Source organism: Filobasidium floriforme (genome assembly GCF_021052385.1).
Source record: "Filobasidium floriforme strain CBS 6241 chromosome Unknown HD553scaffold_1, whole genome shotgun sequence".
Taxonomy (NCBI): Eukaryota; Fungi; Basidiomycota; class Tremellomycetes; order Filobasidiales; family Filobasidiaceae; genus Filobasidium; species Filobasidium floriforme.
In genome coordinates this window covers 1,194,314-1,207,868 of record NW_025763622.1, presented here as the reverse complement: position 1 = coordinate 1,207,868, position 13,555 = coordinate 1,194,314, and the positions used below count along the sequence as shown (strand labels likewise).

General features: G+C 54.8%; 5 protein-coding genes across 5 annotated transcripts; 3 read left to right on the top strand and 2 right to left on the bottom strand.

The window, feature by feature from the left end:
• The first annotated feature begins 562 nt into the window (after positions 1-562).
• On the top strand, positions 563-2,160 carry HD553DRAFT_302942 (uncharacterized protein). The gene has a single exon (XM_046178814.1). The coding sequence runs from the start codon at positions 639-641 to the stop codon at positions 2,022-2,024; it is 1,386 nt and encodes a 461-aa protein (XP_046040271.1). The 5' UTR covers positions 563-638; the 3' UTR covers positions 2,025-2,160.
• A 2,811-nt stretch (positions 2,161-4,971) lies between these two features.
• On the top strand, positions 4,972-8,176 carry HD553DRAFT_266338 (yak1; the record flags this gene model as incomplete). Its single annotated transcript, XM_046177479.1, has 9 exons — positions 4,972-5,136; positions 5,211-5,406; positions 5,449-5,624; positions 5,690-5,949; positions 6,008-6,250; positions 6,319-6,557; positions 6,625-6,758; positions 6,816-6,971; positions 7,088-8,176. The coding sequence occupies 9 exons, from the start codon at positions 4,972-4,974 to the stop codon at positions 8,174-8,176; spliced, it is 2,658 nt and encodes an 885-aa protein (XP_046040270.1).
• Positions 8,177-8,426: 250 nt separating this feature from the next.
• Positions 8,427-9,737, bottom strand: HD553DRAFT_333105 (uncharacterized protein; the record flags this gene model as incomplete). The annotated part of the gene is made up of 3 exons (XM_046182086.1): positions 9,528-9,737; positions 8,567-9,451; positions 8,427-8,494 (listed from the first exon to the last, which is right to left on the bottom strand). The coding sequence occupies exons 1-3, from the start codon at positions 9,676-9,678 to the stop codon at positions 8,427-8,429; spliced, it is 1,104 nt and encodes a 367-aa protein (XP_046040269.1). The 5' UTR covers positions 9,679-9,737.
• Positions 9,738-10,058: 321 nt separating this feature from the next.
• HD553DRAFT_327511 (putative phosphoribosylglycinamide formyltransferase) lies at positions 10,059-10,917 on the top strand (the record flags this gene model as incomplete). The annotated part of the gene is made up of 3 exons (XM_046181824.1): positions 10,059-10,101; positions 10,163-10,773; positions 10,858-10,917. The coding sequence occupies 3 exons, from the start codon at positions 10,059-10,061 to the stop codon at positions 10,915-10,917; spliced, it is 714 nt and encodes a 237-aa protein (XP_046040268.1).
• A 1,229-nt stretch (positions 10,918-12,146) lies between these two features.
• HD553DRAFT_338325 (uncharacterized protein) lies at positions 12,147-13,445 on the bottom strand (the record flags this gene model as incomplete). The annotated part of the gene is made up of 4 exons (XM_046182338.1): positions 12,147-12,337; positions 12,402-12,612; positions 12,685-12,813; positions 12,876-13,445. 4 exons carry the CDS (start codon positions 13,443-13,445, stop codon positions 12,147-12,149), a joined length of 1,101 nt encoding a protein of 366 aa, XP_046040267.1.
• Between the last annotated feature and the right edge of the window lie 110 nt (positions 13,446-13,555).

The following is a 13,555-nucleotide window of genomic DNA, read 5'->3' as shown; positions in this document are numbered from 1 at the left end:
AAGAAAATAAACCATTGAATGTACTCCCTCGACAGTACTACAGAGACGCATGCAGAGCTGCACCTGGCGCAATGAGCGCAAACTCCCGCGACCATGTTCTGTACCATCATTGATACTAGGAAGATCATTACTGCTATATGCACCTCCTTCGAGCAAAATCTTCCCCAGTTCCCATTTGTCGCTGTTGAGCTTTTGATGATGAGACGTACCATTTCAAGCGATGCGTAAATTTTCGCGCACAGAAGATCGCCTAACATCCCCATACCCTGGTAATTCCATACCCTGGATCCAATGTGTCTGGAAAAATGGCTCCTATCCTCCATAATTGCAAACTCTAGATAGATAGGCGGCAAGTTGAGAACAAGCATGAGATCGAATGTCGACCTTCGTTTCGCAGGCCTTCGGTCGATCTTTCGGGGTCATTCCGGAACCTTTTTCACTTTCGTCCGACGCGACCGGAATCAAATCTTTCTAGCGGATTCGTCAGATCGGATCTCTGCCCGCAATACAAAGACCAGCAAACAACCTCGAATCATCCTCCATGTCCCCCCCCCCTTCACCTCGATCAGATCGTGATGTCCAACAGCACACAAACCCGAGTCGCTTCTGAGATCTGGATCTGACACTGTTTCACGACCATGATCAACGCTCGTAAACGCCATCGATCCCCATCGACCTCTTCCGACGAACTCGACCGCTTCCGACGACCCCACCCTCACGCGAACGGGGGGTATTCGACAAGAGAACCGACGTTATCTCCATCTCGTGCTGATGACACTACCGATTTGGATACGAGCGATGGAGAATACTTATCTGCTGGACATGGAACTGGGCACTGGACGGGGGAAGGCCCGGCGAGGAAACGGAGGAGAGGGGTGTTGAGGAACAAGATGGAGAAGATGGGGCTGGTCAACGAGGAGCCGATCTCTGAGCCCCAGGCGTTTCCTTCGTCTGTCACGACGGGATGGAACTTGCCCACACAGGAAAACGGGCCCTGGGTACAGCCTACGGCAACGTTGGATGATTCTGGTCTTAACCTGCGGGAGACGAGCGCTCGAGACCGAATCCCGTACGAGGATCTCGGCAGGGTGGCTTATCCTACCACGATCGAGAGCCCACTGGAAGAGACTTCCTCCTGGGGCGAGGCTTCATCTGCGTCCATACCTCCACGAGAACGAGTTCAAAGCCGGGACGAAGGGCACGATGAGGACGACAGCATGATGATGGACCAGAACGAAGTGAACGATGATAACGACAACAACGACATTCGGGGCACCCGACGTAAACGCCAAAAGACATGGTACGAGCCCGAGAAAGACCGGATCGTTGTCACCTCCCTATCCGACTCGGAGGACGACGATGACGACAACGAGGCGGCCTATGGGCAGAGGTCGAGGTCTGACCACGGTAAAGTCCGGTCGGACGGATTGATCGATCTGGATGACGAGGCCGACATCATCGATATCACCCATCGACGCGCTGACAGCCCCGATCGAGATCAGGATGGAGGCCTCCTAAGCCGAGCGGCGTACCCTTACGATAATGCCAAAAATGCAGTCAAGGTCGAGGACGACCTCGCTGCTGGACTCGCTACGGGCAAATTCACCCAACCGGGAGTCAAGGGGTTCACCATCTCCCCCTCCCTGCTCTCCCGGCTGAATCAGCTCAATGAACGTCAACGTGCTGAACTGAGTATGGGTTTGGGGCTGGGGCGTGGCGGGTGGGACGATAGTCTAAGGCCCGGAGCTGGAGGGAAGGGAAACGGACGGGGACTGGTACTGTACAAGGCTTTACCGGGAACTAACCCGGGCGCTGTCGGAGGAGGCTATTCTGTGCGGTCGACTGGAGCGGGGCTGGGGGAGGAGGGAGATATGGGTTCGCGATTCGAGCTCGTACAGGACGACGATGACGGGGTCGGGAGGGATGATGTAACGATGGAGGGTGGGATGGAGGTGGATGACGGGCAGATGGTGGAACAGGAGCAAGGGCAGCAGATGGAGATGGAGGACATGGAGATGGGATAAGGGTTCAAGAGGAGGGTCGACTGATTGCGGAGAGGTCTCTGCTTTACGTATACAAACAAAGGTTGTACAATTCAGATCAGGCTGGCGACAATGTCAGCGTCCTTCCATAATGCAATACGCAAGACGAATGAACATAGTCGAACGTTCAGCAAGAATGCTGAGCGATGCAGCACCGATTCTTCCAGGATACGAAACGATGCGACGCTAAATCCTCAATTGATACTTGCGTTCGGCGACATGGTTTCGCCCGATCGTTCCCAAGCCATCTAGTTAATTAGCGCGAGTTGCGGATGACCGGCCCAAGAAACCAAGAAACAGGGGTGTGTGTGTGCGTGCGGGTTGATCACCTGAGATCGACAGAGCCCACGGTGATGGCAGCAAGTGAATGTGGCCAGAGTCTGAGCCAAGAGAGGACCTATCTGCCGGTCTCTGTTACTCGTTGTCGATCTACACTCGACGATCACTCGACCCGACTGTCCTGATTCGATCCACCTACTGCCCCTCCCCCCGCTTGGCGGCCCCTGTCCCCCGGCCGCACGTTCCCGCGTCATCATCACCCAGCTCATCAACACATCAACACATCGTCTATTCCAGAGCATCCCCTCGGCAACCAATAACCTCTGCCATTCTCACTCTAGACGTCCTCTCTGCCTGATCTCACCAAAGAGCTTCCAAGTCCAAGAAATTCTGGACTTTACGGCTAACAGTCCGTTGTTGACAACCTCGTCATCCGTCACCGGTCAACCCCGGTCCCATTCCGCTGGACCAGCTTTACTCGCTAGCGTCGCTCGGCTGCGCAAGAGAGAGAAGGACAGCTCACATTCCGTTGTCATCGTACGTCGTCGTCGTCACTCCCTTGCACGAACGATAGACACACAGCTATCAAAGGATATCGCTGCCTTCGACGAGTCTCAGTCGTTGAACGTTCGGGAACGAGCTCGTTGGACGGTACCTAGCTCGGAGACGATCGGTCCTCAGCGATAGGCTCGTGTTTCGGCGGAACGGACCAACCCTTGCTGTGCTCCCGATCGAAACGACGACCAATCTCGACCTGCTGGTCTGCCTCTGACCATCACAGTCGCCATTCACCCACTCATTCCGAATTCAGCTCACGCAACTTCGTCAGGCGCTCACGGACCGCTCGTCGCATGCACAGATCATGAACCCGGAATACGGCTACGATCCCCATTCATCACGTTCCTCACCCTCGCTCCCGTTGTACCAGACGACAGTGACCCCGCAGATCAACTTGCCAGGCGGGTATCAACATCAGCAATATCACGACCATCACCAGCAGCAGCAACAGCAGGTCAGGCAATCTCCGTATAGTCCATCAGGGCCCGGAGCACCTCCTTCCTTTGGTCACTCCAATCAAGCTCAACAACAAGCATCACCGGCACAAGCACTACCACCACCACCGTCGAATCAACAACAACGACATTCGGTTCACGGGAGCATGCCGGCGTATTCCATTGACCAGGCGTTTGCCAACGTCAACCCCGGAAGCTTGACGGATGCACGAGGAAGGTTCGCCTTGGGCTCGAGTGCAGGCGGGGAGTACGATCAGAGTCAGCAACAGCAACAACGGCAGTACGGCGCTCCTGTGCATCATTCACATCAACAATCAACCGGAGCAGGAGCGTACGGACAGGGCCAACCGACGTCGAATAGGCAGATAGCTGGTACGGGCGGGTCGACCTCGAGTCAACATTTCCTCGAACCGTTCACTTCAGCGCTCGCACGTTCGGCTTCCTTGGGCACAAGAAGAAAAGGCGGTGGAGCCGACGATATCGAGGCCGGGATGGCGTTCGGTTCAGCAGGAGCATCGGGTGGAGGGTCCGGAGGACTTGGAGGTGGCTTAGGTCCTGAGCACGATGTCGAGAATGGAGATGGGGACGGGTTCGGGATGCCGCAACAGCAGGGTTCTCGTTGGGGGTTTGGCAAGACGTCTGCCGCTGTACCTTCGACCGCTCATCCGGGGTACGGCTCGGCTTCCACCCACCGAGCTTCCCAGTCGGCTTATGATCCGTACGGAACGGGATCAGGAGCGTCGACGAACATGCCTTATATGGGGGATGCGCCGCAATTAGGGCTCGAAGGACAGACGGCGCGGAGGACATCGTTCAACCGAGCTTCGTTTGCGAGCCCAACGTCGCCGACAAGTGGAATGATCCCACCACCGAGTGCTGGGGGTAGGAGCCAGTACGGGAATATCGGGGGTGGCCAGCATCAGCAGCAGTTGCAACAACAACAGCAGTATCAACAACACCAGCAACCGACATCTTCCTCATCCTCGTCGTATGGCCAAGGCTCAAGACCGGGATATTCGCCCGGCGGCATGTCATCTTCTCTGGCCAACTCGCCTTACATGCAAGGATCGCAGATGGGCCTGGACGAACCGCCTTACCACAGCTTGGCACCTGGAGGAGGACCTTTTGATCACGTACAGCAACACCAGCAACAACACGCGGGAGGTGGATTCGGTCAACCTCGTAAACCTCTGCTGAACCGCACGTCCTCCTCGAACGACTCTTCGAACGGTGGTCAAGGGTTTGGGTTCCCCAGCTCGAACGTTCCTGCTAAACGCGAACGGAACTCTTCAGGATCGAGCGCTGGCGCAGGGTCGTCTGCAATGGGTATGAGCATGACGGGTATCGAGAGTCAGCATTCGCCCATCGGGCAGTTTTCGACGTCGCCGTTGTTGTCTCAGCCGGCGAGTGTACCTACATCGACTCATCCGCCGCCCGCAGCTCTTGGAGGCCCTCGACAGGCTCTGGCGAACAGGTCCAGGTCCAGTCAACAACTCAACTCGTCTCGTGCTTCAGGTGGGGCGGGAGGGTTGCCACTCCAATCATCAGCCATGGGTCCGGCTGCGGGGATCGTCTCCGCTCCCGGGATTTCTGAACCTCCTCGTAGCTTGGCCAGGGCGAGAGAGGCCGAGTATGAGATGACGGGGATTTCGAGGGCGAGCACGTCTACGGGATATGCGGAGAACGACAAGCGGGTAGGACTGAGAAAGGTCATCGATCCTGCTACGGATCTGCGACCTTCGCTGGATAGCCAGCCTGGAGAGAGACGAGCGGATCCCGATGTGCCAGGGGCGTTTTTGAGCGTGAGCCATGTTGCCCCAAAGCTTGAGTGCTGATCGTGACGAGCTGACAGCCCGCCCCTGCAAACCCATTACAGCCTTTAAAATGTTTGACGACGCAGTTGGCCCAGACGTATAGCATCTGTGACCCTTCGTTCCGGTACGAAGCCACTCATAACCCTCGACGGGTCTTAACCAAGCCCAGTCAACCTTGTCATAACAACGGGTCAGACAACCAGGACTATGATTACATCCTCTACGTCAATGATGTCTTGACGGCCGACAACGGGACAGGTGACAAGTGGGTGGCCGATTTCAGGCTTTCGTCTGTTCGAGCTGACCTGACGTTGCATGATAGGTATCTCATCCTCGATGTCCTCGGTCAAGGGACTTTTGGTCAGGTCGCCAAGTGTCAGAACATCAGGACACACGAGATTGTCGCCGTCAAGGTCGTCAAGAACAAGCCCGCCTATTTCAATCAGAGTACGATGGAAGTCGCGATACTTCAGCTCGTGAGTTCATTGCAAGACGACTCGCCGCCATATGTCACGCTTCCAACCTGATCACGCGCCCCCAGCTCAACAGCGAAGCCGATCCGAAAGACGAGCATCACATTCTTCGTATGCGGGACCAGTTCATCCATCACAAGCACTTGTGCATCGTGTTTGAATGCCTGTCGTCCAACTTGTACGAACTCATCAAGCACAACCAGTTCCGCGGACTTAGTTTGCAGCTCGTCAAGATGTTTACTACGCAATTGCTGGATGCCTTGACCGTTTTGAAAGAGGCGCGCTTGATTCATTGTGACCTGAAACCTGAAAATATCCTTTTGAAGAGGTGAGTTCCCTTCCCTCTGGATGCAGGCGATCCTGGTACACTGACACGTCACGGTCAGTTTGAACTCCCCTCAGATCAAGGTCATTGACTTTGGTTCAGCCTGTCACGAAAGACAGACGGTCTACACCTACATCCAGTCACGTTTCTACCGGTCGCCAGAAGTTCTGCTAGGGCTACCATACTCGGCCGCTATCGACATGTGGTCGCTCGGATGTATCGTTGTCGAACTGTTCTTGGGTCTACCCATCTTCCCGGGGACGAGCGAGTTCAACCAGGTGTCACGAATTACAGACATGCTCGGGTTAGTAGAAAGGTCTCTCTGTACGATGGCTTGCGGAGTAGATAGGCTGACTGACATGCGACTTCCAGCAATCCTCCTATGCATCTCCTCGAAGTCGGCAAGCAGGTCAACGAGTTCTTCAACGTCGTTGGATCTGATGACATGGGCCGGAAAAAGTATGCACTCAAGCCTATGGAGCAATATGCTCGGGAACATCAGACGGATGAGCAGCCTAGCAAGCAATACTTCAAGGCCACGAAACTGCCCGATATCATCAAGACTTACACGCTACCAAAAAAGATCACGACTCAGAGCGAAGTTGACAAGGGTGAGTCGATCGGTGTTGGTTCTCGCTGAAGGGCCCGCATTGACATTTGAACGTTCGTCTCCTGCAGAGATGTACATAAGAACCGTCTTCATAGACTTCGTACAAGGACTGCTCAATATGGATCCTATCAAGCGATGGTCGCCGCAGCAGGCCAAGTTGCACCCGTTCATTACGGGAGAGCGATTCACTGGACACTGGGAGGTGAGCTCGCTCCCGGGTCGAGGTCGACGAGATAAAACTGACTCGCGACATCGACAGCCTACCCAAAAGAGCACAACGACCTCTGCTAATAGCGCCCGGCAATCGGCTTCTACGGAGAGTCGATCTCAACAAAGCAAATACGCTAACACGGGCGACACAGACAGCTCGAGGGCTACCCGAGGTTACGCCGATGCCAATGCATACAATCAGTACGTAGAAATGCATGGTCATTCCCGAGAGTGGGGGCTGACTTGTCTCGCGCCGTCTTCAGACAAGCCGTGCAGCAGCAACAATACACAACTCAACAGCAACAGCGAGATCGGCAACAGCAACAGCAGCAGCAGCAGCAACAACAACAACAGCAACAGGAGGCCAAGAACGCTGCTGCCGCGAATCGGAAACCCTACTTCACCTACGATGCCATCACCTCTGCTCTCAATGCCCCTCCAAGCCAAACCTCACCCTACCAATCTTCATCTCAATCGGCGCCTCGTATGCCTTCGCAACCTCAAAGTCTTAGCCAGAACCAAATTCGAGCACACCAGGCGCAACCCCGTATTCCCTCGAACGGTCACGGCATGACGGCAAGCATGTCTGCCGGAAACTATGGACAGCGACAAACACAGGGTGATGGACATCTCAGTATCAACGTGTCTAACCCTCCTCCCAGCTCGTACTACCCACAAGCAGCTACTCGCAGTCGAGCCAACACGATCAATCGTATGGATGTCATACCGCCTGCACTCGCCAGGCTGACCCACTTGGGCGCCGCCGATCCGGCTGGTACAAGGTCGGCCTTGACGCCGGTCCTGAATCGAGACGACGCCATCAGGGAGTGGGAACGGCGCAACACGGCGCAGCTGGGACACGCCAAGCGAGCGTCGATCGCTGTCGGCAACCCCCAACTGGATTTCCTGCAGGAACAGGCTGAAATGATGGGACAGGCATGGCAGAGTCAATATGGCAATAGTGCAGCGATGCAAGCCTATCGTATGCAACCCCCACCCCCAGTCCTGGAAGCATCTGGCCGGCCCTCGCAACATCGATCAGGCCTGTCGACCGATTTTGGAATGATGGAACCGCCGAGCTCGACGAGCGCCTCTTCTCCACGGACCTATGGAGGTGCCGGAGGTTCAGGTTCGAACAGCGCTTACCTACCAGCCTTTCCTCCTCCTGCCGCATCCGCCTTTGATTCGTACGACCCGCGAGGAGACGCCATGGCCATGATGTATACACCGCTGCAGGCAAATGCGGCTGGGTATCATAAAGCCTCGGGTTCGGTCAGCCAGCAGAACCCGTTTGCAACTGCGCCCAATTCGCCTCAATACGGATCATACATGAATACCCCGTATAGCCCGCGGCAGGCCAGGAAGCGAAGCGCAGGCGATGGCAATGGGACGGGGTACGGAGGGGCATAGTGGGCCTCGGGTCGTGAAAAGAACGTTCTAAAAAGTCGACGGCGGTCTTCGGGTCAGATACGATGACGATACATTTGCATATGCTTTCCAAGCTGAAAGTGTACCTGGAGGCAGTACTTGTCATATAGACTAAAGCAACCGGACCGCCACCCGGCTCTTGCATACAACTGAGCGATGCTCTAGCATTTCATGATACAGGCATCTAAGTTTCACCAGGCGATGAGAACACAGTCCAACGACGTCGCAAATCTTACGAACGGTCCGCAAAGGCGTTGGAGATCCAGCCCGCTACCTTGTCCGCTATCGCGTCACTATGAGCTACACAAGCCATGCCGGCCGTCGATGTCAGCCGACATAGCACAGACGCGCGGTTCACCTAGCAGAACCTACCGAGACAGAATGCATGAGGAATGTTGTCCACGCAATCGATAACTTGTCCCAACTGTTCTGCGTGTTCCTCGTGTTCTCCTTCGACCCGCTCCCCTTCTCCCTTTCCTCCCCGTAAAACCCTCTTCACCACATCCCCCTGCATTCCCACCCACCCGTCCGGCTCTCCCCAATAACTCCAAATCCGTTTCCTCTGCTGTCTGTACCAGTCCAAGTCGGGCGCCTTGATCGTACTCATCTCCGATCTGGCTAGATGAAGCACGCTCTTCACGGTCTGCGGGGAAGAGAGGAACGATAACGTGGTAGCGTTGGGAACGTAGATCGATTCAAGCCCGGGAAAGCTCATAGTCGAAGGCAAGATGGAGAGAACGGTCCGGAGCGTCCAGATGAGAGGTTGAATTATGATGCAGAGGAGGGGGAGGAGCTGAATCAGGGGAGGATTGAAGATGGGTCGAAGGGTTCGAGCATTAGGCGTTTCGGCGATATGCGAGACCGTGGGGAACAAGAGGAAGCTCGCAGTGATGTCGAAGCTGGTATCGGACACGGCGGCGGAACCGGAGAGTTCCTTAACATCTCGATTTGATCGCTCCAGGTGCCGCATAGTCTGCACAATAATCTCTGATCCGACCGAGTGGCCGATGAACCCAAGCCTCACAGGTCGGGCTTCGGTCTCTTCTGCCCGCCTTGCTTCATTCAGCTCTGCCTGTAAGCATCGGACGAACTCGACCTTGGCTTCGATTTGTTCATTCAGGTTTAGCGGGATGGACGGATGAACAAGCGACGGCGAGTGTCCGATGTGGGAATGAGCTAGGAGGGCGAAATGTGGGGCTATGTGAGATTGCAATTTGAGGAGGAAGGGAATGTAGTAGTCGACCAGTCCTGGATTACCTGAAATAGGCGGTAGCATCAAAGGCCATCAGCATACATCATCTCACCTTCCGATCAGCTCTCCAGATTCTCTTACCTGGCACGAAGATAAGGACGTCTTTAGGCAACTTGCCGCTTCGAGGAGGATAGTAATGTACCTCGGCTGGACCTCGAGCGTGAGAGAAGACCGACCGGACGTATCCTTTGGGTCCAGGTATCCGGTGTGCCAGGAAACTGCAACTCGACATTTCCAAGACTCTGCCGTTGATTTAGCGTGTTACTTGGGAGAGTGTTGTGGCTGAACAATGTTTTGTTGAACAGCATAATCAAGTGTTATCGAAGCTAGAAATCAGTTTCGAATCACTTGAACAAAGTCGCCGATCGGAAGTAGATAGAGCTGACGTAATACTTGTCGAAAGCATCCGGTGGTCGATACCAATCACGTGACCGCTTTGCTTCCCCGAAGTCGGGCGAAACCGAGCATCAAAAGGTTGATCAAAGCTCGATATTTCATTCGCAACTTGCAACTTGTGACATTATCGTCTCGAAGTCGCTCTTCACCTTTCACTTCGAGGCCATCACTCGTATTATATACAGCTATTACCTCGACTTGCTTCTCCCCTCGAAAATGTCCTCCCCAAAACGCATCACCGTACTCATCTCGGGCTCAGGTAAGCATGCCTTTGGGTTGCAGAAAACGAATTCCACGCTAAACAGTAAAACACATCACAGGTACAAACCTACAAGCCTTGATGGATGCCGCCGGATCATCCCGTCTTCCCAACGCTCAGATCACCCATGTCATCTCTTCGCGATCCGCTGTAAAGGGACTTGAGAGGGCTTCCACGCACGAACCTCCTATCCCAACACAAGTCTGTGCACTAAAGACGTTCCTCAACAAGGTCCCTGGATCGTCAAGGGAAGACTATGACAAGGAAGTGGCTAGACGGGTAGTGGAGACGAAGCCCGACCTGGTGGTACTCGCCGGATGGATGCACATTCTCAGTCCAGCCTTTCTCGCCATCCTCGAGGGTACCGACCCGGCACCTTCAGCCCCAGCCCAGCTTCAGACCAGCGTCACAAACCCTTCGCCGCTGCCCTCGGCCGCCACTCGCTTCCCTATCCCTATCATCAACCTCCACCCGGCTCTCCCAGGCGAATTCGATGGGGCTAACGCAATCGGCCGAGCCTACCAAGCTTTCCAAGACGGAAAGATTACGAGGACGGGGGTGATGGTGCACAAGGTCGTCGCCGAGGTGGACGCTGGGAAGCCGCTCGTCATCCGGGAAGTAGAAATCAGGGAGGGCGATTCGCTAGACGACCTAGAGGCGAGGATGCATGGAGTAAGTAGCATAAAGCCTCTGTTCTCCTTCATCAGCCAGTCTGCGTTACCGGTAGCTGATGCTCTGGGTTGCGTGTCTGAACAGGTGGAACACGAGATCATTGTCGATGGCGCTCGGGTCATCCTCGAGTCGCTTTCTACATGAAGTGGATCTAACCGACTGACCAGCACAAACATACAGTATAGCATAGAATGGGGTTCAACGCGATCAGTCTCTGGTACGAAAATGATGTTGTATACGGTAAAACCAGATCGAGGATCAGATAAATCACGCGAGTCGATATTTGAGCGAATGATATTGGTCTGACTATCCTTTATACTCGGATACTTGACAGCATCGCTACTCGCTGTAATCCTGGGTGGTCTTGCCACCGAGCTGAATCACGGACGTCCTCTCCGCTTTCGCTCTTGCACGTGCATTCAAACCGGGGGATGGATCAGGCCGTCCAAGTGGCCCGATAGCAGAAGTGCTGGCTGCGGCAGAGGTGCTTGCGATCGCAGACATGCTCGCAGCGGCAGATACGCTTGTGGCAGAAGGCTGGCTGATCCTCTCCATAGAGGATGAGGAGGCCGCAGGAACACGAGACTTTCCTTTTCAATCGACGACTGGGGGGTCGCTTGCCTGGTTGCCTGCCGCAATGTCATCGGAGTCATCGTCGGACCCTAGATCCAGGTCGTCATCGAGATCGTCGCCCAGGTCGTCGTCATCGAGCGTCTTGTTGAAAACATGCTGTACCCGTATCGCAAAGACGCTACCCTGTGTTGGTGACTTGACTAGGCGCCGGCGCCTTCCGAAAGGACTTACTTCAATATCTCCGCGCCCTCAAGGCCATATTGACAGCTGCCTCCGAAAGACTGGACGCTGCAATTGAGTCGCCGAGTGGGGCGTGGTAGATCGAAGTGGACGTGAATTGAGATCGGATCCTCAGTTTGGCTGTAACTACCTCGAGCACGCTCGAGTGACAGCCGCAAGCTCGCTTGCCATATGGCTCTGATTCATGATTGATCGGGGTAGAGAAAGATGTGCCGTGCCGAATAAGGTAAAAATCGAGGCCCCGACCGGGAATTGAACCCCTTTCCGCAGAAGGAAAAAAATGCTTCGTACGTTGTTAGTCTGGTAAACTCAATGAATCTGCCACTAAACCAATTTCCGGCTCCCATCTGCTAATCTTGATGCACAAATATATCATTTTTTCCCCACTAAGCGGGCCAACTTCACCATCTTTGCAGGAATACTGGTGTGCGAATGTCTTCCATGGCGACATCATTTGGTTTGATCACTCGAGGACAAACCGGTAGACAATACAAATTGATCATCACAGTACATCGAAGAAGACGAACCTTTCACCATCGCATATACTCATGCGCAGCGGCTCATTGTAAAGACTCTACGGACAACCCGGCTTGCCATCTCCCAAACCTCCTGATCATCTCCAGCATGGCTGGCAAGAGGACGATCGTCCCGACCGAGATGGGGAAAAGTACAATGATGATGAGCGAGGAGAGCACCGTGACGAAGGCTTTGGTGACAAGCAAATGGTACAAGCACTGATAGCTGAGTGGATCTGTTGGACAAGGTGTATCAGCGATAACGCGATGGATGCGAACCACGGCGATTACATGGCTCACCCGAAAACATGGCCCAACCGTTCTTGAGGAAGTTCCTCTCCCAGACAGGATGGGCTACCTCGCCGTGGCTCCCGTCGTGGACTTCGACTACCGGTCGAGGCACACCATTAGGTCCCTGGGCGACGACCTTGACCCGCTTAAAGATGGTAAAGTAGACGGGCTTGGGGATGTTGCTGCGCAGGGGCGAATGGAAGTAGAGCTGCATAGCGATCTATTTTTCAAGCAATCGAGAATGTTCAGCATCGACTCGAAAGCAGTCATCGGAGGTCATGACGAGACCTACCTCTGCTCGACAAGCTGATCGAGCCAGAATCAGGACGAGGAACCAGACCATGGCTCCGAGAGGTAAGGTGATGAGGAGGACCGTTCCCACTAGCGTTCCGGCGATCAAGATGGGCCAGAGAACCAGCATCTGTAGTCGAGGCGCTACTCAGCTACCCAACGAAGAATCACCGCGATATTGCTGAGACTCACCAGAGGCAGGTTGATAAAGATCAAGTGAAACAACGCCATCCAGTGTGTAGCGCTCCATAACGGCGATAGGTATCGCACGACCGGATGCTTCTTCTTCTTTGGCCTGGTTACCACGATCGCTTCCCCATTCGGCGTATCGATGACTCGCAGCGTCGGCGTATTCATCTGGGACGGTGCTCGGAGCATGTTTTTCCAGGAAGACGGTCTCGGACGTCGAGGCGTGACGAGGGCTTCCGGATCGTAGGAAGTCGCGGTCACCGAGATGGATCGGTGAGATCGATTACCGGGCGAGCGGCCGTTCTCGATACGATCACCACCGATCAGTGGAGTCCTCTCATCGGCCGACAAGAGGTTGTTCCTCGATTGAGCGAATTCCGTGCTCATCCTGTTCAATGAAGGCGGTGCAGCCCATGCAGCTTCACGATCGCCGTTTCTCGATGAAGCATCTGACGATGTCCTCGTCCTCTTGTCCGCAGCGGAAGCGGTGTGCGCTCGAGGTCTACGGGTAGATCTCCCATGTCTTGGAGCCCCGGTTCCTACGAGTCCTAATAGGTTGTCGCCTTCGGCCATCGTTGATGCGTAAGGAGGGGGTTGATCGCGCCTTCTAGAAGATGCTCGACTGCTAGTACGAGATCGTCCGGTGGGGAAGGTGTAGAGCGGAGGTTGAGCTATTTCCTCGG

Coding starts and splice junctions, on each gene's coding strand:
- HD553DRAFT_302942 (XM_046178814.1), top strand. CDS start 639: ATGATCAACGCTCGTAAACGCCATCGATCCCCATCGACCTCTTCCGAC.